Here is a 27,257-nt window from a genome sequence, read left to right as displayed (position 1 = left end):
ATTCAAACAATGACTTACCATACATATAAGAAAAAATAATCACGTGTGTAATAAAATATTTGAATATTATTCTTGACACTATAAATTATTCGAAAATTTTAAAAAATTTATAAATAATTGTAAATAACTACAATGTACACAATTATAATAAAACATTAAACTAAAAAACTTTGTTAAATGTCTAAATAAATAATATTTAAGATGTCTACTAGAATAACCTATTAGGAGGGGGAAATTTGATTGGTTAAAATTTTTCTCCTAAACAAATAATAACTAATATTTGTAGGATATGACAACTTTTATGATATCCCTAAAATACCCCCCATTTACACCATTGGGCCACCCATCGGCCACCCATCGGACCACCCATTGGACCATATCTGCTACCAGTTTTTTTTTTTGGTTAATGTTTTTATACATAAAAAAAATAGCATCAGGTGACCATCACCATCGGACCCATCAGACCATATCTGCTACCAATTTTTTTTTTTGTATGTTTTTATACATAAAAAAAAATAGCATCAGGTGACCATCGGACCCCATCAGACTACCATTTTTTTTTATTATTTATTTATTTTTTTTATGTTTTTGCACTAAAAAAAGTATGGGAAATTTGAGAGGGGTATTTTTGGGTTTTAGATAAAGTGGTCATATATTTTCAATGGTGATATGTATTAATTTAGGGATAAAATCAGGGCCGGCTATAAGCCTGTCCATCCTGGTCTATTGCACAGGGCCATTTAAATAGAGCCTAATTTATTGCCTTCTTTTTAGGTTGATTTTTTTATTTTTGTTTTTGTTTTTTTTTTTATGAAATGAAATATTAAATGAAGTAAAACAGTATGAAAAATAAATAAAAAACAATTATTACTTTCCACTTTTCAAGTAAAAAAGTTGTTCTCAATCCCACATTTAATGGTAATTTATAACTATTTTATCAAACTTTTTTTATTCTATTCATTTATTTTTTAAAAATGCATATTCTATTCATTCCAAAGATATTATTTTTTTATCTTATATATAATTCTTTGCAATTAGCTATCAAAAGTTAAAAATTAAGAGAAAAAAATTATGAATTTTAAGTAGAAGGTTAATGTTAGCTTAAAGTTGTAATGGGATAAATAATAATTTTAATAAAATAGTTTAAATTTTTTGGTGCTTAATATTGTAAATTATATAATCGTAATATAATAATATTTGAAAATATTATTAGTTTTTTTATTGTATTTTTTTAAGGGCCTAAATTTAAAGATTAGAACAGGACCTCAAAAATGTATAAGATGGCCCTGAATAAAATATATTAGGTATATGTAAGTATAGAAAATCAAATTTCCCTTAGAGGATGCATTATAGATTTTCTAGTGTGAATAAATTTTGATAAATAAAAAGAAAAATTGATAAATGTGTGAGTGTGACAATGGCTCTCAATGCCCATTGTATTGTCTCTATTTCACCTTTCTAGACAGTTTCAACTCATGGTTTTGTTTCTTCTTTGATATTTATTTGATGCACTCCAAAATGAAACCTTTTGCTAATTAAGAAACAAATAAAATTGACTTTCAAAAAAAAAAAAAATGATATAACGGGGCCCCTTAAATATTAGTATTTCACATTATAATCCCAATATTTTAAATATTTACTATAAGCACCCCAAACTAAGGAAACAGTGAATGGGTGGCTCATACTGTTTCCCTTAGTTGCTAAAAATTGGGAGCCATGAACAACACGAGTGGCTCTACAACTCTAAACTAAACTAACCCATTTCAGGTTCTGCTCTTCCATGGCTTCCCTACTCACTCCACCTCCGTCTCTTCTTCTCCAACCCAAGGTAACTAAAATATTTCTCAGTTCTCATACACAGATGCACCAATTGAATCCTCTATGTATTGATTTTTCAGTCATTTGAGTACCCTTTGTATTGTTTCAGGTAAACCCCAGGGGTTTGAAGAACACATCTACGAACCCACCATCCAAACTTTTCAACCAGAATAATTTGAGAAGTGTTAAGGGTCATGGGCTATGTTTCGTGACTAAAGCTAAGGTGGCTTTTGAAGGAGATGTTATAGAGAAACAATCTGTTCAAGTCAACGACAGCAATGGTAACTCCTTTTGTTGTATGTTTTTTTTAGCCCTAAATTTATACTGTAATCAAAATTGGGGTATTTAAAATTTGGTGCTTTGGAGAAAATTAAACAATAGAGTTTGGATTCTTTGTTTGATTCTGATTCAATTTGACTAGCAGGTCCATGATGTGAGAACCAAAGAAAAGTAACAGATTTGTTTATGAATTTGGTTTTTGGAATTATCCTTTTCTTCTTTGTTGGGAAGTACAGAGAATATTTTGTCTTTAGAACATATTGTTGTGTGTTTATGTTTGTTTATTTTCCTCAAAGAGAGAGGGAGAGAACTGTGGTTTAAACTATTAAAGCGCTAAAAGAGAATAAAGGGGTGGGCGGTTGCTTGTAGTTGTAGTGATCTGACCATTTTTTATATGCTTAAACTATGTATTGCAACATCCTTATTCTCTGTACTTATCTACTAGTTTTCCAATATATATATATTTATAGTTTTTTTTGGCTTTGAGAAGTGCTTAATTAATTGTTTGTTAGTAATATGCAGATTATGGAGTTGTTAGTGTCCACCATGTTGGAGTGTTGTGTGAGAACTTGGAAAGGTCACTAGACTTTTATCAGAATATTCTTGGTATGATAAAAACTTTTGCCATTTCCCATGCATATATATAGATATACCATTCTTGGTATTTGGAAATTCTGACAGTGGTTCTTGTTTGTCATACTTAGGCCTTGAAATAAACGAAGCAAGGCCACATGACAAGCTTCCTTACAGGGGTGCCTGGTTGTGGATTGGTTCTGAAATGATTCATCTGATGGAGCTTCCAAATCCTGACCCTTTGACTGGAAGACCTGAGCATGGAGGCCGTGACCGCCATACTTGTATTGCTATTCGAGATGTGTCTAAGCTGAAAGCAATCTTTGACAAAGCTGGTAAACTTAAAGATTAGCTTCTTCATCTAAAATTTACTAGTTTTATTTTTAACTTTATATAAATATATATTTCTTAAATTATGAATGTTTGAGAAATAAGTCAACAAGTCAAGTGCTCACTCCATATTCTGGTCTGGGATGGTCAATATTACAATATTAAAACAATTAACTGTGACTGTGAGTGAAGACTGAAGAGTTTTGTGTTAACAATTAACTGTTTCTTATTGATTAAAGTGTATAATTGGCAAAATAATCAGATAGAGTGACCATCAATGTTACGAGTGAAAAGAAAAAGTTGTTTGAGAGAGAGATTGAGTGAGTCTAAAATTAGTTATTTGAAGTGGCCATTTACTTTTACAAATAAATTTTTGAAAGTCATTTTATGTTAATGATGATGTAAAAGGACTTAAAATGATTAGATGTATAAAGTGCATTAAGAGATTATGGACTTCTTAATCTTATCATGCAATTTCCCTGGTGCAGGTATTCCTTACACACTTAGCAAGTCAGGGAGGCCAGCAATATTTGCTCGAGATCCAGATGCTAATGCTTTGGAATTTACACAAGTGGATAATTAATTATAACACAATTTCATACCACCAAACTTGTAAGTTATTCATTTCAGAAAGAAAAGAAAAAAAAACTTGTAAGTTATTGGCTGCGGAGTTGCTTTAACTTTTAAGGCAGCAAATGGGGTTGTACAGATAATTAGATATATAAATAAATACAAATGTTATTTACTTCACAGGAAAATAAAATAAAATATTAAACTGATGAGATGGTGTCCTCTTGAGTCTTGACAGAATGAAAATGAATATTGTTAAGGTGTTTGTGGGAAAATCTAATGAACCAATGCAGATCAAAATCCACAACAAAAGCATCAAGAAGAGTAGTAACAAGAACACAAACAAACAGTTAGTAATCTAAGGAAAAACAAAACAGAAAACAATAGAAACAACACAGATTTTTTTTATACTGGTTCAATAACAAATTGTGATCTTTGTCTCTACATCCCCTTTGAATCACTATCTCCTTTATTTGATCAAGAACTGAGTAAAGAAAACCAATAATGAAGCTGAATGAGACACTCAACCTCACCAGTGTTTCACTCATCTCACACCCAAGAATGCTCTTTCTCAAACAGTCGAGCCATTCAATTCAAAACCCAATACCTCAGCTCTCTCAACTCTGTAAACTCTTCTTAGTCTGTCTTAAAATGTCTTATTATTGTGTTGAAATGATCGAGCACTATACAGACTCTAGGCTACGTAGAATCAAGAAACAGTCTAGTTAATTAACTGTTATCAAGAACTGTAACAGTATTAACTGAATTAACTGTCAAGAAACAGTTGTGATTGTGGAAACTAACACCAGTGTTGAATCATCACTTATGTGTTTTTAAAGAGCTTTTAATGGAAAAATGTTTTACTGACTATAGCATTTGTTTGAGAGACGTCTTTGTAGTGTGCGTACTACGTTTGCTCTTATTGTGCAACCCATGATTTTCTTAAAATGCTTGATGATACTCTCTTTTATTTTTATATAAAGACTGTCTCCTGAATTTTGACATGTACTAATCATGCTCCTTAAAATTATCAGGTCGTTAAAATTTTTTCCTTAACTCTTAATAATGTTAGATTTAAAGAATTTTGTTCAATTTTACTAAAAAAATATGACGTAGATAAAAATTTAAGAGCACAATTTAGTAAATATTAAAATTTAGAGTGTATGATTTAGTATATATTAAAGTTCAGAGACTATAATTTAGTACATGGACAATCACCACATTAGCAAAATTGAATAAAATTGGATAGTAGTCTTTAAATCTAACAATTTTAGTAATTTAGAAAGAATTTTTAACGGCTTGAAAAGTTCAAAAACATGAATTGGTACATGTCAAAATTTACGGGGCAAAAATTTTAATTAACTTTATAAAAAAATATATAAATCTACAACGAAGGCCTTTTTTTTTTTCCAATGAGTAAAATTTTTATAAATTAAAATGAGTTAATGAATAAGCAAGAAGAACGCGTTCAATTTCCTGTAACTGAGTAAAGATATTCAAGTGACGCACAATTAATTCCCTAGATTAGAGATGAACCCAATTCTAATGATAAAAGAAACTGCAAATAACTTGAGAGAGAACCTGTACAAAGGAAGAAAATATATTATGTACTAAATAACAAAATTGACAAAGCTGTAACCATATTTACTTTTGACTCTTGTTATATTTGGGTGTACATTCAGAATACAACCTAATTTGTATTCAAATTGAACAACCACGCATGCCTATTATAATTACTCTTGTTATAGCTCCTTTTCATATGTATGCTTCTCTTCTCTGTACCAACTATCAAAGCAAACTTAATCCAAATATCAAGTTCAAGGGACAATGAAAGTAGTTGTGCTCAGTTCAACTGTCACCTCCTTTAGTTTGGATACCCGCAAAGGCGTATGACCTCCAATCATTTATGGCTGATCGGAGTGTATGGTCTGGTATCAACATAGAATGCTGTAATTTTTGCTTTGTACTTGGTGACACATCGTGTTTCTCAAGCCAAGACTTAATTGCTCTGTACTCATAAGTAAAGCCATCAGCAGCAATATAGGGATCCTCCATGATTTCCTGCATCAACCACAAAATGGTACATAAATAATGTAATTTATGCTACCTTTTCCAAGAATATATATTTAAATTCCAGTGTTAATACATATGTAATTTTAACCTGAAGGATTGGACAATAATAGTGGCTTAGTGCCTGCATGTTCTTCTTCTCTTCTACATTAGTATTTGCAAGATCAGCCAATCTTTTGAGAAGAGGCAAAACTTCAGTCTCAAGATCAGGTCTGTCTCTGCATCTAACATTTGAACACTTCAGAGCAATATGAGCTAATTCCTCTGTTTCTATTGGCCAATTTGTAACTGACTTATCTAGAATATCAAAGAAGGAACCATGTCGAATAGCATTCTCGATACTTGTAACAAGTCCCTTTGGATGACGAAATGTCAACAATTGGAGGACTATGATGCCAAAAGCATATAAATCTGATTTTGGTCTGATTGTGCCAGTTCTTTGATACTCCGGGTCCAAGTAGAAGAGTGTACCAGCAATAACTGAGTCTCTGTACTCGGTGATGCTGTCAGGCACAACATCCGAAATGATTTTGGCTAGACCAACATCCCCAATTTTGCTTACATAGTTTCTATCTAACAAGATATTTCCCGGTTTTAGGTCTCGATGAACTATAGGCTCTGGCTTTGCATTGTGTAAGAATGCAAGACCACAAGCTATTTCAAAAGCTATTCGAAACCTTATGAACCATGGAAGTTGTGATTTTCCATTACGTTGGTAGATATAGTCATCTAGGCTTCCATTTTCCATATATTGGTAAACTAGGCAACCATTCTCGGGACAGGCTCCAAGCAATAAAACAATGTTCGGATGGTGTAGCTGACTTAGAACTTCAACCTGCAAAACATTTGGCATAAAAGAACAGGGCTTTCATGTCATGATTCCCGAAAGCAACAACTTTGATAAGATACTTCACGAACCAAAATGCCTCTAGTTTTCTATCCTTTAGAAGATACAAATAAAGTTCATTAGTAAACACAGCAAAGGTTAAAAGGATAGCTTTACAAAAATTAAAAAAAGAAAAGAAAATGAGAGAGGAGAGACCTGAAAGGAAACAAAAATAAATTGACAAACCCCAGAGAGGAAATGGTTTCACTAAACAGATACAAAGAGACCGAGGGGCTGAGTTCCATCTCATCCGCAGATTAATTTCATAAAAAGAGTAGTTCATTCATGGTAGTAATTTAAAAAGTTTAATACACATATTAGACACATGCCATGAAAATCTACAACAAATTTTAAAAGCAGCAAACAAAACGTGAAATGGAATAAATTTATAGATAGAAATGTTATAATGACTTGAAAAGTAATACCTCTTTCAAAAATTCATGTTTCTTGTCATCTTTACCATTTTGAAGAACCTTAATAGCTACTGGGATGTGATCAAGACTGCACTTGTAGACTTTTCCATAGCCTCCTTCTCCAATCACATTAGCCTCTGAAAAGAAATCTGTGGCTATTTCTATTTCATTCATAGTGTATCTCCTGTACCTCTTATCATTAGAAAAGAGTTCATCAACAAGCTTTCTTTTCTCTAAAGACTCTTCAAAGGCCTTAACTTCAGCAATCTGTCTTTCATAAGCTTCTTTTGCAAGCAAAACTCTTTCCCTCTCAACCTCCTTTACAGCTTCCAAGTGATTTGCTTTTTCTTCGGCTGCAATTTTCTTCAAAGTTTCTTCTCTTTCAAGAGCAGCATTCACTCTGTTTGTTTCTTTCAGGCATGCAGAGGAAACTAACTGAACCTGCTAATTTAGACATTTGTGAATATACACCTTAAGCAATTCAAGGTCTCTCCAAGGTCATCTTTATATAATTGATATGGTTTTAGAAACTCAATACATGGATACTAAATTAGATTGGTTATGGCATTTCTGGCTAACCAGATCAAAGCTGGGGCACAAATGAATTATTTGTTTGGAGCTCAAACACTAGAGTAGTTGATCTCTCACCTTCTTTTGGGCATGGACCAATTCTTCACAAGTTTTTTTATACATTGCAATAGTATTTTGCAATTCTTGACGCACACGGGCAACCTCAGTCTGTGAGTCTAACTGCAGAATTATATACATTTATTATACCTCCATAAGCTTCAATAGATGTTACGCAAAACTCATTAAAACAAAAAGCATGTTCTGACAAGTTTTTGGTGCAAATTACCTTGTCAGTATCCAAAGAATCTGCATAATTGCATCCATTTAATGTAAGAGTTTCAAGGCTATTTTCCAAGATTTGGAGATTTAAGTCTTGAAAACTAGAATTGGCAGAAGAACCATTTTGTTGAAATGCTTCAGAGTTTAGGTAGTTAAGATCCAGATTTATTGATGCTCCAAGACTTTCATTTAATGAAGACTCTGCTGAGAAGAATCGACGCCTGGATAATTGTTCATCTGAACCACTGAATCCTTCTCTGTTGTCTCTTGAAGTATAAACCCAGTGTGCGGTGCTAGTCTCTGTAAGGTAAGAAGTATAGAATAAGTTCAAATTAATTGACTCAACTCTAAATAGAACACTTAAAAATATACCATATGAAGATGATGAATTAGCTGCCTTTGTAATTATTTTCTTCTTCGATACAACATGAATTTCACATGGGTTGGTAGTACAACTTAAAAGGCTTGTTGGAACCCCTGGTCCCTTCAGTTTCCTAACAAAATTGTGACTCCAGACTTAGAATTATTTCATTAAAATAAATAAATAAATAAGAAGAAGAATGAGAAGAAGAAAATTTCACTCTGTTTCATTCCATCTCTACTATAACTTCATATTCACATCATAAATAAAACTGCATATATGGAGATATTTACAAACCTTTTCAAATTTGTTATTACCACAGAAATTTATATAGTCAAAATCAACAAAGGCGTGTCTACTGATCCATAATGAAAAGTTGAGCTTGAAACTATAGTATAAATAAAAAAAATTGTAAAAAGACTCATGTTACCGAAGAATACTCTGAGAATTCTGATTTTTTTTTTCGTTTCAAATGGATAATATACGAGTGAATAGTAAAGAGAAAAACTTTCTCATTCCTTAGTTCCTTTAGTACAGTTCAATTCATAACTCAATCACTGAAATGAAACCTTACCTAGTTAGAAAATTTGAAGAAGAAGAACCCAGAACTAAGCATTCAATCCCTGCATCAGCAACATATTTTAGAAGCGTGGATGCTGGATCTTTCCCCTCTAAAATCAAAGTTTCCATCTGCAAAAGATATTAACTACATTATACATATACAAAACCAGTACAAATGAGGTTCAAAGAGAAATAAAAAAGCAAGACACACCTGTTTCGTTCTGCACAGCTTCTTAAATGGAATGAAAACATCTTCCGCCTTAGATTTTATCTCCTCAACATACATAGCAACCATATTTGCGTCCAGTTCAGACACGGGAATCCAATCCCCAGCTAAAAAACATAACATCAAAGCATCAAATACAAAACCATGGGTACAATTTTTTTTCTTTCGTTAAAGTAATTTGAAGAACTAAAAAGTGTTCAAAATTGAAGCTGAAAAAAGAGAAAAGTAGTGCCTAATTTTCTTGCTGGCCAAACAGAGTTGAGATTGAAATATAAAATTTTGCACAGATGATATAGCAGAGAAAGTAAGAAGCGGAAAATTTACATGGAGTGGGAATAGAGGTGATTTTGGGCATGACATGGATCAAGACGAAGCTTGCAGATTGGGGCATGAGATTCTCCACCGCCCAGCTGACTGCGCGTTGGCTGCCGTTGCCACCGTCAACGGCCACTGCCACTGACTTCATTGCCGTCGGAGTACCAAAGTCACCGTCGTCGTTCAAATTTTGAAAATGAAAATCAACCGAATAGTCTTTCGAAAAAAAAAATCAAGCGAATAGAAGGGAAGAGTAGACTAACAAACAAAGAACGATAGTAGTATGTTACTACGTTGACGAAGAAAAATTCGCAGCTTTGTAACTAAAATAATTACTCTATCAAATATTACCAAAATTTACAGTAACTACTTAAAATTGCCATTCATTTTCTTTTATGTATAAATGTGGTGGAGCTTTTATAAAATTATACTGGAATGTATGGTAGGAAAATTCTTGAATGAACCCCCTTATAATAGACACATCAATACTTTTTTTATAATCCATTTTAATTGGTGATGGTAGAAAATTTCTTCAAAAATATTATTGGGCTTAGTGTATTGAATCAAAATTTAGTTTGATTTGGTCAAAGTGAATGTACTCATGCATACCTGAAATTTACATGATATACTAACTTTTGTCATTTTTTTACAAAAATACTGCCAGCGGTATTTTTTACTTTTTTACTGCGTTTTTTTATAAGTTTCATACTGCAGTATACTGTGTTAAGTTTCACTGATGTTCTACTAGTGTTTTACTAGTGTTTTACTGTTGTTTTGAGTTATACTGCTTTGTGTTTTACTGGTGTTTTATAAAAATACAGTATTTTTGAAAAAAATTTCGTGTCACAGTATTTTTGTAAAAGTTAACCAAAATTCCAGTATTTTTGTAAGTTTCCCTACCTTAAATTACTATTCAATTGGTCCACTAGATAAATACAAATGAGAAAAAAAAAATTGTTTCATTTTTTATTCTTAGTTTTTTTTTCTAAGAAAAAAGAAACTGGAATTGATGGCATTAGATTTTTACCAGATTAAACGTTTTCACTAAAATCTTCCCCATCACAAATCTTTTCATTTTGTTTTTCAATTTAATCTCGTATGAAACAGTTTTTTCTTTTCTTTTCTTTTTCTTCAGATTCTTCTTCATTTTGTTATTTCATAGTGACCTCAATAAAAACTCATACAAAAATAATAAAAAAAAAAAATGAAATTTGTTTCTCCTCATGTATAATTATTTATAAGATATATTGATTGATTATAAAAGTTTTGTAAATCCAAATCCACATAAATGCAAAAGATATAAAAACAACATTATGTTTATGAACCAGATAAAAAAAGAAACTTGCAGATAAGAGATAACAAACAAAAGCGTTCAGATGAAAGAGATCCAATCAAATCACTCAATCTCTTCTCTCACTTTGTTAATCCTATTTAAATTTAATTTTTTTAAGTAAAATAGAATTAAAGATTCAATGTGATGAGGCACACAAAATATAGTGGACATACATATTACAACCAATTATCCTTTAATATTTAGGGTGTCTATTGATAGACCCAATTTAAGGGTCTCTATTGTAGAATTACCCAAAAGTTTATACTTTTACTTTTATTTTTTTTTTAATATTTTATGGTCATTTATAAAAACATAAAAAAAATAAAAAAAATCACATAAAAATAATATTAAAACAGTATAAAAAATAATACAAATAATAAAATGAAAGATTGTATTTTATATAAATAAATATTTTAAAAACCGTAAAAATATTTAAAATTCCGTACAATTGTATTTTTGTTATTATTTTCATACTTTTTAATTGATGTTTACCATGTCAATCATATTTTGTCATTTTTTTTAAATAAAATTATTAGCACACTTACCTCCCCCTTCCTTCTCAACTCCCTATTATTCTCTCATCAAAGACGGTTCTCATAATCATCATCTTCCTCTCTCATTTTATTCTTCCTTCCTCATTTCTTTGTTATCTTCTTTCTTTAATTTACATTTTCTTTTTCAGTTGTTAAAAATTTGATTTACATTGTTACAATTGTTAGTCGGTTGAGGATGGTTTGATCCATGATATATATTTTTTTTTTAAATCATATTCCCTCCTTTGTTCGTGGGTTTTTCCCTTAATAGTGTTAGATTGTTTTTATGGTTGTTACTCGTTCATCTTCAACTTCTCATCTCGTCAAAAAACTCCCAAAAAATCCAAATAAGATCGGCATTGAGTAAGAAAAGCCTCGCTAAGAAAAATTTGAAAGATCATCCCCTTAGCCCTACCTCTCCAGTAAGTACGAAAAGGAAATTAGTGGTTGACTCAGTGGACAAGAGAAAAACAAAACGTTCTAAAAGTGTCATTAAAGATTTGGACTTAGATTCTGATTTTGAGATTAAGAAAGTGCCGAAGGTATTACTCAGTTTCTTTGTTTTTTATTTAGGTTTTAATCATCTTAATATTGTCTCTGTAATTTTTTTATGTTAATTTATTTTTTTTAATATTTTTTAGGATTCACTGTTATTTTATTATTCTTTTAAGATTTTTCTATATGCATGCTAACAGTAGATATGAATTTAGGACTTTTTCATATCTTATCAATGTTTGTTTGATTTTATATAACTTGTGTCGTTCCCATTCTATTTATCATATTTTTATAATTATTTTTTAGGGTGAGGGTGAACCTCCGAAAGTGAAGGTTCATTTTGATGCTGATATAGTGAAGTTTCCATTGAAAAAAAAAAGTTATTGAGGTATGATATTTTTTTATATATATATTTATTATATGTGTGCATTTTTAATAAGTATTACCCATAAATGAGTAATATAAAGAAACTTTAAATTTTTATGCTTAATTTTTGTAATTAAAAAAATTTATCATTTTACATTATATGGATTGAGGTTGTTCCATCGACTGAAAAAAAAATAATAAAATAAATTTTTAGGCAAAAAAAAAAGATAAAAAAAGATGAGTTTGATTTAAATATTTTTTTATATAAATATATCTTTTATGTAGTGTGAAAAGAGTTACTTTTTTATATATTTTTTTAATTAAGTAGCTAAATTAAACATAAAAATTTAAATTTCTCTTTTGTTATTTGTCATCGGATCAAAATCTAATGGTTTAATATTTTTAAAATTAATATTATAGTTAAATTTATTTAGTATCCATTTATGGGTAATACCCATTGAAAAGTATTCCATATATATATATGATATGTATGCATAAAAATGATAAGTGATACAATTTATGAGTTTCTTCTTACTAATGATTATAGTGAAACACTTTTTTACTTTTTAGAAATTCTTTTATTATTTTTTTTTTAAAAAAAATACTTTTTTCGTCGGGTTGGTTGGGTTAACCCTACCATACCGACCAACCTTGTCGGTCGGTTTAATTTTTTTCTTTATTTGGGCAGATTGTACTTAGAATTTTGTAATTCGGTCTTTACATTGGATTAAAAATATGTAATATAAGCCGACCAAACTGACTGACGTACATCCCTAATTGTAATTCTTAAAATTTTCAATTGGAGTAAAATGCCAAAGCTAAATGTTAAATATTTGAAGTTGCAAAGTATGAATAATATTATATTTAATCGTCCCATTGAAGTAGGTATGTATCTAATTTTTTTTTTAATTTAATAGTTGTTTTACTATTCTTGTTATTATTTTTTGTTGTTCCGTTTCTTTGTTAAATTATGATTGCTAAGTTTTTTTGATTATTTTTTATTATTGTTATGTCGCAACTAAAGAATATCAATCCAACTTCTAAGGAGAAAGACTTACTCAATTTGTCTGATTATTTCTTGGATGAGACCATTTATTCCTTCAGCAAAGGGAAAGAAAAAAGATAAGGGAAAGACAATTTTGAGCCTATTACAAATTAATGTTTTTGCAAATCCTAGAGTTATTAGTCCATCTTCTTCAAAGGCTCATGATAGGAGTGATAATTTGTGTTTGCTCGTATTCGTGTTGTGTCAAAACTCATGTATAATAGTTATATGCTCGATTCCAACACGATCTGTTTATAAATGGGTTGACATGACATGACCCGTGTAACCCGTTTATAAGCATATTTTGTTTAAACAAGTCAACTAATAACTCGTGTATGACCCATTTATGACCTTTTAAAGTACTGAAATAACTTTTGATAGGTCATTAACGGGTCAGTTTCGTGTTAGTCGTGTCAATTTGAATATGATCTGTTTATTAAACGGGTTAGACGAGTCAACCTGAACACGATCCAAACCCATTTAAAACAAATTCAAGCCTGCTAACTCTCGCATAGGTTTCGAATCGTGTTATCGTGTCTGACCCGTTTTACCGACCTATATGAATATGTCTCTCATCTTAAATATGAAGATTTATGAAAAGATATTTCGTTGGTTCTTAGTCAGCAATATTTTCTTATTTTTGTTGTAGCTGAGTTGAATAGAACAATTGATATTCTTATGGAGGTATGTGTTAGAGTTTGTAAAACACTTAAGAAATATATAAATAACAGATCTAAACATATTCCTAAAAGTGTTTTAATATAGAAAACCCTAAATCATAAATTTATGGAACCTTTGCTAAATTAAAGAAGAAGAAGATGATGATAAAAGATGAGCGGAAGCACTAACCTGAAGCCATTGTTGGAGATTGCAGAGAAGGTTTTGATCTTCCAAGAATACACTATTTTCTTAGTTATTTTCTCTGATGGGGAAGGAGAGAATACAGAAACCCTAGTGTTTCTTGGGGACCACTACCTATTTATAGAGTCATCATAGAATAACTATTGGGTATTTATAATTTGGCCCCTCAACAAATTATAAATTAACTTATGGTATCTACACATTATTTGTTGGGTATTATGCCCTAAATAAAACTCATTTCAATATAATCAGATTTACTTATTAATATAGATCAGAAATAACATTTAATGTTGCATGATTCACATGATTTATTTCATGATTATGTGTACATAATGTATAAATTCATCTGAAACCCTTTTCACATACTTGATCCTGTTTATTGTGCTGTCAACACATTGAAAAGTAAACATGACTATGTAAATAAAATTTCCTAGATTTATCAGACATAGGGTTTTACTGATATGATAATCTACAACAGAGTTTACTTGCATTTGGAGAAGTGCTATGTTCTTTCCAGAGCATTGGTTAAAGTAAAGCTCAGGTTGGATGCATGGAGTATGCATCGGAAGGGACCGATATTGAACTTTGACTTAGATTTATTAAACTTACCGTAATATCTATTCAAGTCAATATCGCCTAGTTGATCCTAGATCAAATGATCTTAATCCTGTTATGATTAGGCTCGATCTCGAGAGGCTATTCTGTTGGGTTTTATGCCCTAAATAAAACTCATTTCATATAATCAGATTTACTTATTAATAAAGATCAGAAATAACATTTTATGTTGCATGGTTCACATGATTTATTTCATGATTATAGGTATATAATGTATGAATTCTTTTTAAGTCCAGAACATATGAGTTTGTTAAAGATTATAGTGTTGTCAGCACAGTGGAATATAATCTTTATTGTATGTTCAAAAGTTTATTCCCTGATTTGTCAGAACACTGGATTTAGACTGACATGGTATAATCAGCGATAGGTATTCTTACACCTTGGAAAAGTGTTATGTCCTTTCCAGGACATTGGCAAAGTTTACCAGTATCGGATGTATGGAGTATACATCGGAAGGGACCGATATTGAACTTTGATTAGATATGTTGAAATTTACCGTAATATCTATTCAATTCAATATCAACTGTTGATCCTAGATCACATGATCGAAATCCTGATATGGTTAGGCTCAATTTCAAGAGTGTTACTCGTGTTCTTTGATTTGTTAGTTAAGCCTAGTTTTGTATCAGGGTGATACATACATTTTGGGAACACGGTAATGCAATTGAGTGGGAGCGCTAACATAAATATGGAATCTATAGCTTCTATTTGGCAAATAGAAGTAAAGGATGATTTCCTTCGAGCTTAACCAAACGAAGATAAATGGTGGAGATTTCGTTTCACTTAGGTGAAATATCATTTATACAGGGTTAAGTGTTTTAAGGATAAAATACATTGTAGGGTGTTATGGTAATTTAATCCCTGTACAGTGTAAATCATCTATATAGAGGATCATTGATCACATTAGGGTTATAACAATGGATAACTAATGACGTGTCTATATCGTGGAACATATAGAGCGTTTCTATATGACTGAGAGTGCAATTCCAAGTTCTAAGTGTGGATTCAATGAGGAATTAATAAGTTAGGGAATTTACTTGGTAAATTCGGTTCGACTTATTGGAAGCTCGGTTATATAGACCCATGGTCCCCATACTAGTTGAGACCATACTGCTTGTAAGACTCAGTTAATTGATTTTAATTAATCAATTATAATTCTAAAAGTTAGACTATGTCTACTTTATGAATTCTCACAGTTTAAGGATGAAATCGTATATAAAAGGGTTTCTAGGTTTAATTATTAATTGAGAGACTTTGCATGTCTAACTAATAATTATTTTAAATAACAATATTATTTAATAATCTATTTTAGTTATTAAATAATTAGTTTTGACATTTAAATGATTAGAATTGAAAAAATGGCATTTTTGGAGAAATAGAAATAAAATTAAGGAAACTGCAAAATCCAAGTGAGGCCCATTTCCCTCTATGGCCGAGCACTCCCTTTGTGTTTCCCAATTATTATTTTTATTTTTTAATTGCCATGTAATTGCTAATCAAAGCCTAGCAAAAATAGGAAAGTGGTGGATCACACTAAATAAGGCAGTTGATTGATTACACAGTAATTAAGGAAACTGTTTTATTTGGAAAGTTGTGCTCTCCCTTCTCCCTATATATAGCAGCCCTTGTTTTCTTCTCTTGCATATCATATGAAGCCATAAGCCACGAAATTCAAGAGAGAAAAAAGAGAGAATAATTCGAAATCCTTGTGAGATGAGTAGTGCCCACACACATCAAGTGGTATCTCAATCATAGTATGGAAGACTATGGAAATTCTACATCAAAGAAGGAGAAAAGAAGATCCAGGTTCAGATCTTGGTGATGCTCTGCTACAGAAAGGAATAAAGGGCTAGAGATCTGAATGGAAGGAGTCATATTATTCCGCTGCACCCACTGTAAGGTTTTCTAACTTTATATGTGTTTATTTTCATTGTTTTAGAATTCATATTAGGTTGTTAATCCAACATACTTGTTAGTAAATCTAGATCCTGGTAAAATAATTTCCAACATATTCGTGTTCTTTGATTTGTTAGTTAAGCCTACTTTTAGGTCAGGGTGATACGTACATTTTGAGAACACGGTAGTGCAATTGAGTGGGAGCGCTAACATAAACATGGAATCTATAGCTTCTATCTGGCGAATAGTAAGTAAAGGATGATCTCCTTCGAGCTTGACCAAACGGAAATAAATGGTGGAGATCTTATTTCACATAAGCTGAAATATCATTTATACGGGGTTAAGTGTTTTAAGGATTAAATACATTGTAGGGTGTAACGGTAATCTAATCCCTTTACCAGTGTAGATCATTCATATAGAGGATCATTGATCAAATTAGGATTATAACAATGGATAACTAATGATGTGTCTATATGGTGGAACATATAGAGCATTCTATATACTGAGAGTGCAATTCTAAGTTCTATGCGTGGGTTCAACGAAGAATTAATAAGTTAGTGAATTTTAGTAATAAATTCTTGATCTACTTATTGGAAGCTCAGTTATATAGACCCATGGTCCCCGCACTAGTTGAGATAATATTGCTTGTAAGACTCATATAATTGGTTTTGATTAATCAATTATAATTCTCAAATTAGACTATGTCTATTTGTGAATTTTTCACTAAGTAAGGGCGAAATTGTAAAGAAAGAGTTTTAGGTGCATATTTGTTAATTATGATACTTTGTATGGTTCAATTAATAAATATGATAAATGACAATATTATTTAATAATTATTTATAGTTATTAAATAGTTAGAATTGGCATTTAAATGGTTAAATTAGAAAATTAGTGTTTTTGAGAAAATCAGATGCAGAAAAGATAAAACTGCAAAATTGCAAAAAGTGAGGCCCAAATCCACTTTGTATGGCCGGCCACTTTTGTAGGAAATTTAAACTGATATTTTCATTATTTTAATGCCAAATAATTCAAACCTACCCCTAATGGAATGCTATAAATAGATAGTGAAGGCTTCAGGAAAATTACACTAAATTTTCTACACTTTTGATTCAGAAAAACTTGAGCCTTTCTCTCTCCCTATCTTTAGCCGCCACTTCTTCTCTCTCTTCCCTCTTGAATTTTGAAATTCTTAGTGTAAGAGTAGTGCCCACACACAGCAAGTGATACCTCAACCATAGTGAGGAAGATCGTGAAGAAAGACATTCAACAAGAAGGAGTTTCAGCATCAAAGATTCAGAGAAAGAGATCCAGGTTCAGATATTGATAATGCTCTGCTACAGAAAGGAATCAAGGGCTAGATATCTGAACGGAAGGAGTCATATTATTCCGCTGCACCCAATGTAAGGTTTACTAAACTTTATATGTGTTTATTTCATCGTTTTAGAAAGTTCATATTTAGGGTGTTAATCAACATACTTGTGAGTAGATCTAAGATCCTGGTAAAATAATTTCCAACAACTGGCCTCAGAGCCATGGTAATTGATTTGCTTGCAAGAAATTTGGACTTTAAAACGATTGTTTGATGTTTTGGATGGTATCATGTTGTATTGAGTGTTATTTGATGATTGATTGATGTTTGTGAATTTTCGTGAAAAATAATTGAATATCTGTTTCTGGAATTATTTTTATTGGATAGTATGGAAAAAAAATTAAGCAAGTTACTTTTTTACAGAACTCAATTTCGATTTAATTTGAATTAGTTATGATTTTTTAAAGTTTCGAAAAAATCGGGTTGTGTCGCTGCACCTCGTGCGCGCGCGGAGAGGCTGCTAGCAGCCCCTTGCGCCGAGGTTACACGCCCATGCAGCCCCTTGCGCGCCCATGGACAGTATGCTTGGCATATTGTCCGTACAGCTCGCAATTTTTTCGTTTTTCTTCGTTTTTTCATGCTTTTTCATGGAATTAACTTCCGATTTTTTGTGTAGTTCTGTATTTATACATTTACTATTCCTAATTCAATTCTAATTATCATAATTAAATTAATTAATATTTTTTAAATTTAATTCATGATATTAGTGTAATTTGAATTTGAAAATAGTAAATATCTATCTTTTTTGCTTAATTATCTATCTTATTTTTAAATTTGATTATATCTTATCTTATTTTTAAATTTAAGGTCAGATTTTAAATTTATAAATTAAATCTTTTTTTTTAAATAATTTGACTTATTTAAATTTAAAATAAGATAACTATAATCATGTAATTTTAAATAGATGTAAGATATTTTGCTAACTTTTAAATTTTGTTATTTTATTTATTTAAATTACATTTAAAATTTGAAAAAGATATTTATTTATCTTTTTTAATTTTTTATTTAATTTTTACTTATAAAATAACATTAAATTTTAAAAGTAGTTAGCAAATTTTGAAATGATATTTAGGTTGGTTGAAACCTAATTTTTCAAAATTGTAGGTTTAATTTTAAATATATTTTTTTTAAATTTTCGAAAATTTTTTAAATTTTTTTAAAATTTTTTAAAAATAATTTTTTTTTATTTAATTAATTATTTTTTTTTTTCGAAATTATTTATTTAAAATTAAATAAATCCTACATCCAACTATCCAGCTAACCTTGTTGCAGGAGTATGTGTTTTAGCTTGTTTGTAAGTTTTTTAAAACCTATTATTGCTTGATTGCAAATAGCCATGGTTAACTTTTTGCCAGATCTAATGATCTGATGGCTCCCTTAGTCAAGTCAATAATTTTTAACAGGTATACTTACAATCTTCTTTCATCTGTGTATAACCTAGCAACATGATAGGATCCATCCAAAGTGTGCCTGTGTGAGCCTATGTGTTTAATTTCATTATAGATGCATATATGTTATTGTTTCTAAATAAACTATCATAGTTCTTGATAGATTTTATTTAGGCCCATTTAGTTTTTGGGCCTATTCAATTAATAACAGTTGTTCATTTTAAGGTCAAATTCCTCTCTTTTGGGCCTTGTGTGAGAGTTGGGAGCCATAGTAGTGGGTACGACATACTGAACCCAGCACCCCCTCACATGAACTACCCCAATTGTGAAGGCCCATTTGCCTGATTTGAATAACTGTACTAGGTTAATTAAACTAGTTTAACCTAATAAAATTGATTAGCAACATAATTAATTTCATTTATTTTGAAATTAATTTAAGAAAATCATAGTTTAAAGAATTTTTTTTTATTCTAAGCTAAACTATATGTATTTTCTTGTATTTAATTAAATATAGAATTATAACCATCTAGATTGTTTCTGAAGCTTAATTTAAATTTTTCATTAAATATTCCTATTTAAGTTGACATTTAGTTATCTATAACTAACTAGCTTAAATGTGAATATCTTTTGGATTTAAAATTTCAAAATTAAGTTGAGGAATTTTAGGCATTGGTTATTAAGATTCTTTAGATATTTTTTAAGTTAATATCTTTTCGAATATTAACTTAAAATGGAATATTTTAGATATTTTTTAAGTTAATATCTTTTCGAATATTAATTTAAAATGGAATATTTTTAAATTAAGTGATTACAACTTAATTTTTGATATTTAATTAAATTTAAATTTGAAAATATTTAAGTTCTAGATTTTTTTTTTCTAATACAACTTAAATTAGATATTTTTTCAAATTTTGTGGAAAAGATACTTAGTCAAATAAGATATTTTCTAGATAATTATTTCTAGACTACTTATTATTTTTAATATTAAATAGGAAAATATTATTGAAATTAATTATTTAAATAATTAATTTTGGTACAATTTATTTTAAGTATATTTTTTCCTAGTATTAAACTAGAGATTAATAATTAAGCCTTCTCCACACTTAATTATTTATTTCTTGAATTTAATACATTTAATTAACTTGAAAATTAAATATCTAAGTTGATTTTCATCATCATACTTAAATATTTCTTTTTCATGACACTTAATTAAATACAAAATTATTTTAGTTGAAATTTATTTTTTCAACTAAATTTAAATAATTTTCAAAATATATTTTTTCTTTATTTTATTAATCAAATTTCGAAATTGCATTTCTTAAATGCTGGAATTTCGAATTTTATTTGAAAAATAGATTAAGTTGTAAATTAATTATTTATTTTAATTAATTTTTGGACCAACTTAAATCAATGATTTTTTCATTTATTGGTTAATTCAAAATAAATGAAGTAAAATATATTTTATTAGAAATTTAATTAATTAGTCAAAGGAAAATCTAGATAGGTGATATTTTTGCTTGAAGTATTTTTTCTAGTGTATTTAATTAAATAGAAAATTAATATTTAAGTTGATTTTCATCATCATACTTAAATATTTAAAAATTTTCTTATACATATTTAATTAAATAGGAAAATTATATTTTTTGTTGTAAATTAATTTTATTAATTAATTTTGGGCCAACATTAAATTAGAATAATTTTTTCCAGAATTTATTTTTTATTTTAACATGCATTTTCGAAAATTATATCCTTGAATACTTTAATTTTTCAAAATGCAATATATATTTATAGAAAATTAAATTTGAGTTGTAAATTAATTTAAATTTATTTTGTAACAACTTAAATTGAATATTTTTCTAAATATTTATTGGAAATTATTACTAAGATGAAAATAATTCATGTTATTTTCATATCCATCTAAGTAAAATTTATAAATATTAAATTAAAATTTATATTTAGAATTTTTAATTCTAAATTGGAAATTTTAACTAAATAAATATATATTTAAAATAAATAGATTAAATAAAGAGAATCAAAGAAAATACAACTCTCTTTAAATAATGAGCTTTATTATTAAGATATTCGATCTCCATTGTTGGTTTTACATCGCGTTTGTTTTAGTGAGTAATCCTCCCTAATGGAGGAACGTTCATTAGCAATTTCGCACCGTTTAATCTCGAAAGATAAGTAGTTTGTAAGTGTTTTATATGGTATGGATCACCCTAATGGTGGCGACCATATTTGACTTGCAAATTACGAAACAATGGTGGAAGCTCATAAGATAAAATTGCCTTGACTCTCGCCTAAACGGGACAACGCTGAATTCCAATCTTGATCGAATAAAAGGTTGTTAGAATGTTTAACATTTTAGATGAGCTGACAACTCTTTCAATGGATGGTAGCTTTGACTCTTGCCTAAACGGGACACTGATATCAGTTTGTTGAAAACCTTGGAAATTATTTAGGATTGTATGTTTTAGTATTTTCACTTGTCATTACTACTTGCTATATGTTTAATAATTTCTGAATTGTGTATGAATTTATATTGAACCATGTTATTTTCTGTTATTGAATTGTAGTTTAATTTCGAATCTTCATTGTTGATCTAACTTGGTTTGTTTATCTAATGAGATAAATCCCTAGTGGATTTTCACCATTAGACATACATAATAGTGTTAGATCTCGAAAGATAAATATTGTATATGCGACATCTAGCTGTTCATCAATTGATGACACCTTAGACTAGTATTTTTACGATATGAAACAAGAAGATTGTATAAATAAGATTACTTTGACTTTCGCTAATCGAAGCATCGTTGGATTCTTATTTAATCAACGAAATTATCCTAATTCCTCTTAGCTTATTCATTTCGAAAAGCTCAATAACATATCATTGGATGAATGGTCTATAAATCATTTCATGTCATTCTATATTAAATGACGCATATGATTATAATCCCGAAATTCTATTCCCAATTGATATAAATCCTCAATCTTAGAAATCTCCTACTTTATGGGCAAATTTGACATAGAGTTAAATTAGTAGTGGTGGTCCAAGAAAGAATTACTCATTATATTTGGTTGAATTTAAGTCTTTGACTTTAATTTTAGAATCCAAACAGAAATTTTCTTATATTTCTATTTCCAGGAAGCAATACAGTTACACTTTCCAAGTGTTTAATAACCATTTTCTATCAATGGATTCAAACTGTATGGAATATGAGTTTAGTATTCTGTGACCAGGATCCACTTGCACTATTCTAAGAACTCTTTGATGTAACTAAACCTAAGTCATCAAAATGACACAACCACATTTTTTTTAATCTATGGCATTTGTATCTTGTTCATAGTGGATTTGGCAAGATCAATCTCTGCAAAGAGTTAATATGCCTATATCCACTGAAAGTAGTTCATCTCATTCGCAGATGGATGTACATTCAGGGGTGGATATGAGTTTTTCGTTGTATTCTTAAAACGATAACTCCAGATTATACCTTATGCAAAGAAATTTGAAATGTTTGAGAATTTCATTATTTCTAGCAATGGTTAAAACCATTAAGGTAAGTGGTTAAAGATCTTGCGAACTGATAGGGGTGGAGAAATAGTTAGTAGATATGCAGTTCAAAGATCATTAAATTGATTTTTGAATTTGTTAGGTTATTTTTAGTATTAATTTTAGATTAAGTTTAGTATATTTTTAATTGAGTTTTAATCGTGTTTGGAGCATTTTTACGCTTGTTATCTTTTATTTTTACAGATTTAAAATAGAAGAAGATTAGAAAAATATCAGAGAAAAAGATGGGAAAAAAGATAAAAATATCATGATATTTAAAATAGAGAGAACTGTGCAAGAAAATAATGCTGAAATTTCAAGCCTGAATTCGACTATCTTCTTATTAGATTTTGGAAAAGCATAAAAGTTCTAGATCTCTCTTTTATCTTTCCAGAACATCTTGAATCGTCCAATTCCGAGAAATATCGAGAGAGTTATGACTAAAATACTATTAGTTGACGCAGCAGAAAAAAATATCTCGTTTGAGGTTTCCCAAAAATTTAAATTCGAATTAGACTTTAAACATGTGCGTTTTTTTCCATCTTTTTAGGCCTTCAATGCCTATATAAAGGGAAGAAGGGAGTTGATTTCAGCAAGCAATTTTAGAGAGAAAAACAGAGAGAATACATATGCAAAGTGGAGAGATCAACTGCAATATTGGAGGCATTCTTCAGAGGGTTTTCAGCATTCTTCTCGTCTCTATTTTCATCTCTTTTCTTAAAGTTAATATGTGTGATTGTGCTCTCATGAACATGTGTAGCTAAACACTTTAATTAGGGTTAGATGGATATTGTTTAACATTGTTTATGGTTTTAATATGATTAATTTTCCCCCTAATTTCTATGTATTCTATTTTATTTGTGCTTAATTACTTTTAATTGACTGATCACCAATTAACTGTCTATGATTTTGATGCGAGATCTGAGAAGTGAGTGTCAAATATGCTATAGTAGAATAGAACTGAATTTCGATATAGGACGAGAGTACCTATATTGTTTAGATAGCTTATAGGGTTTCTGTGTTTAATGCCTGTTGCATGTTAAATTTATCACGAGAGTAGAAAGTTTGCATGTAATTGAGATTTATATATCTGAGAAGACTATAAATTACCTTAGTAAACCTGCTATTGCATAGAAATTAATATTAGGAAAATAATCATATTAGGCCATATTCAATAGAAACAATTGAAATCGAAGCCCTAGTTTTTATTAACTTTCAATTTTCTTGTATAATTGTTTCTTACTAGTTTCTTATTCTTAATTCTTTCTTTATTTTTTATTTAACCAAATAGAAGTAAAAGTTTAATTTTAACGTACTTAACTACACTCCCTGTGGGATCGACCTCACTCCTAGTGAGTCTACTACTTTAAACGATACGTACACTTGCGTGTGCAAAATATCGCAACAAGTTTTTGGCGCCGTTGCCGGGGAGTGATAGTTAATATTATTAAAAATTAAATTTTGTTCTAATTTGGTTTTCTTTTTAGTTTTAGAATTAATTTTTTTTTTCAAATTTTTATCTTTTTAGTACTAATTTAGTTTTATTTTATTTTACTAATGTTTTATTGATGAGCTTGACCTGCAAGATAAATTCAGATGCTATATCTTGAGGATTTTGCCCAACAACACAATGAACCATTCTATTCTGCTTGGAGGAGATTTAAAGAGTATGGAGAGAGATGTTATCCCACCTTCTCAAGTGGGTGTTTTACGTGGCTCTTTTATAATGGACTTAATGATGAAACAAGAAGCTGGGTTGATTATGGAGCAGAGGCAACTGGAGCGCCTCTATTAATGAGAGGCTATGATGTAATAAATCTGTTGAATAATATGGCCGATTTTGATTACGACTGGCATTGGGATCCATCACTTCAGGGTTGGAGTCACCAATACCCACCTTATTGCCCAAATTCATCCCAACAAACTGAAAAAGAGGAGCAACTACTAGCACTTTTACAATCATTTCCAGGAGAGATTAATCGCTTAACAGACATGGTGAGGTCCTTATGTGATAATTTAGTGGCTCATGATTCAGAATGTAATAACTCCAATACTGAAAGTTATGAGAGTTATTGCTACAATGAAGAAGGGTCATTAGTTGAATACAAGGAAGATAATGAGCCTACAATTGAAGATCAAGATCCTTGTGAAGAGGAACTCATTGAATATGAACTCACAAGTGAGGGTATGAATAGCCATGTGGAGAGTGAGCAACAAGAAGAAGGGTTGTTAGATGAAAGTGTAGCTACTGTGACATTGGAGGATGAGGAAGCACATGACATCATTGATTCGACTTCATCAATGATATTGACTAATAAACCACCAATGAATCCATGTATTTCATCAACACCATATTATATCCTCTACAAGCTACGAAAGGCTTCTCCCCAAGCACATCATCCAAAGTCTTATGTTGTTGGTGCTGACTTTGGTTCAAACTCATCGCTTGCCAAGCTTGAAGGCAAGTACAATAACAATTTTCAAGTTGTCTTGCATGACGCTTATTACGGGCGTCAACCGCTTATTGATGTGACGCTCAGGTAAGTTTCCTTTCCTTTTTCTTTAATGTCACATTGGGGACAATGTGTCACTTTAGTTTGGGGGGGTGACTTAATTTTTATTTTTATTTTGAGTTTTTTTTTTTTTTGAGTTTTATGACTTTTAATTTTTAGTTTTTAGTTTTTATTGTTTTGAGTCAATTTTCTTAATATGAGTCAATCTGAAAGTAGGTAGATAGCATGATTTGAAAAGTTTATTTATTTTTTCGAAAAATCCGTGTGCTTGGTGATGTTATACTCTTGACTAATTTTAATTTTGTGCTTTAAAAGAACATAGAATCATATTAAGTAATTTTTCTAGTAATTGAATTGATTTATGTATGCTAATTTGACATGTGGAAAGTTGTTTGGAAAATTCTAAAACTTGCTTGCTTGCTATTTGAGGCGAAATAATAAATTATGCATGACTAGGAAAGTGATTTAGGCAATTTTTTTTGGATCGATTGTGCCTTTCAAGCCATCCTTGTAATTTTTATCCTAGTTACCTTTTTTGAGCCTTAACCTATTCTTTGTTCTACACATATTGAGCATAAAAAGATAAACCCATGAATATCCACAATTTGACCCTAATCATACCATAAGTAGATCTTTAGTTTGAGAGAATTTAGATGGAAAGTTTGTTATATGTGTGTGGAAAAGGTGTGAAAATTGAGAGAATATAAGAAATTTTATTGGAAACAACTTGAAAAAAAGAAAAGAAAAGAAAAATCTGACAATCAGTGTCAAATCTAGAAAAAATAAATAAATATAAAGTTGTTACAATTTTGTTGAAAAAAAAAATTAAATATCTCTCAAGTAATTAGAAAAAGGGGTATTGGGATTGTGTGAAAAATATTTTGGGAGACATGATTGGAGAAGCTTATGGTATAGACAAGCCTAAATGACCATTTCCACTACCTTTACCCTAAGCCTAACATTACAAGCCTAGAAAGACCTTCTGATTCCTAGTTGTGCATTAATCTATATTAGTGGAGAATAGTAAGTATTGCAAGCATATGGAATTCTGGGTTAGTGGATTGATGATTGTAATTGACATGCATAAAGTGGTTTAATTGTTAGTTAATTGCATTATATGATTTTATGAGCTAAATGAAAATAAATTGAAATTTGTCAAGGGTGTAATTGAACTGAAATTCTGGATTATATGCATAAGTGATTTTTTTTTTCATAATCATGTTATTGAAGCTAGTTGAAAATTTCTCATGTTTTGGAGATTGACTTGTTTAATGTTTGTTTAGTGTTTTACTCGAGGACGAGTAAAAGCTTAGTTTGGGGGAATTTGTTAGGTTATTTTTAGTATTAATTTTAGATTAAGTTTAGTATATTTTTAATTGAGTTTTAATCGTGTTTGGAGCATTTTTAAGCTTGTTATCTTTTATTTTTACAGATTTAAAATAGAAGAAGATTAGAAAAATATCAGAGAAAAAAATGGGAAAAAAGATAAAAACATCATGATATTTAAAATAGAGAGAACTGTGCAAGAAAATAATGCTGAAACTTCAAGCCTGAATTCGACTATCTTCTTATTAGATTTTGGAAAAAGTCAAAACATAAAAGTTCTAGATCTCTCTTTTATCTTTCCAGAACATCTTGAATCGTCCAATTCCGAGAAATATCAAGAGAGTTATGACTAAAATACTATCAGTTGACGCAGCAGAAAAAAATATCTCGTTTGAGGTTTCCCAAAAATTTAAATTCGAATTAGAATTTAAACATGTGCGTTTTTTCCATCTTTTTAGGCCTTCAATGCCTATATAAAGGGAAGAAGGGAGTTGATTTCAGCAAGCAATTTTAGAGAGAAAAACAGAGAGAATACAGATGCAAAGTGGAGAGATCAACTGCAATATTGGAGGCATTCTTCAGAGGGTTTTCAGCATTCTTCTCTTCTTTATTTTCATCTCTTTTCTCAAAGTTAATATGTGTGATTGTGCTCTCATGAACATGTGTAGCTAAACACTTTAATTAGGGTAAGATGGATATTGTTTAACATTGTT

General features: G+C 29.9%; 2 protein-coding genes across 2 annotated transcripts; one reads left to right on the top strand and one right to left on the bottom strand.

Moving 5' to 3' along the window:
* The first annotated feature begins 1,538 nt into the window (after positions 1–1,538).
* LOC115708275 (glyoxylase I 4) lies at positions 1,539–3,768 on the top strand. Its single transcript, XM_030636502.2, has 5 exons — positions 1,539–1,828; positions 1,928–2,099; positions 2,620–2,703; positions 2,802–3,005; positions 3,489–3,768. The coding sequence occupies exons 1-5, from the start codon at positions 1,781–1,783 to the stop codon at positions 3,581–3,583; spliced, it is 603 nt and encodes a 200-aa protein (XP_030492362.2). The 5' UTR covers positions 1,539–1,780; the 3' UTR covers positions 3,584–3,768.
* A 1,348-nt stretch (positions 3,769–5,116) lies between these two features.
* LOC115706965 (U-box domain-containing protein 34) lies at positions 5,117–9,695 on the bottom strand. Its single transcript, XM_030634749.2, has 9 exons — positions 9,261–9,695; positions 8,922–9,043; positions 8,724–8,839; positions 8,161–8,282; positions 7,796–8,088; positions 7,588–7,689; positions 6,952–7,380; positions 5,732–6,475; positions 5,117–5,631 (listed from the first exon to the last, which is right to left on the bottom strand). Exons 1-9 carry the CDS (start codon positions 9,400–9,402, stop codon positions 5,419–5,421), a joined length of 2,283 nt encoding a protein of 760 aa, XP_030490609.2. The 5' UTR covers positions 9,403–9,695; the 3' UTR covers positions 5,117–5,418.
* Between the last annotated feature and the right edge of the window lie 17,562 nt (positions 9,696–27,257).

Source organism: Cannabis sativa, chromosome 1 (assembly GCF_029168945.1).
Source record: "Cannabis sativa cultivar Pink pepper isolate KNU-18-1 chromosome 1, ASM2916894v1, whole genome shotgun sequence".
In the NCBI taxonomy this organism is placed as follows: domain Eukaryota; kingdom Viridiplantae; phylum Streptophyta; class Magnoliopsida; order Rosales; family Cannabaceae; genus Cannabis; species Cannabis sativa.
Note: the sequence above shows the minus strand (reverse complement) of the source record. Positions and strands in the feature narration are given on the sequence as shown.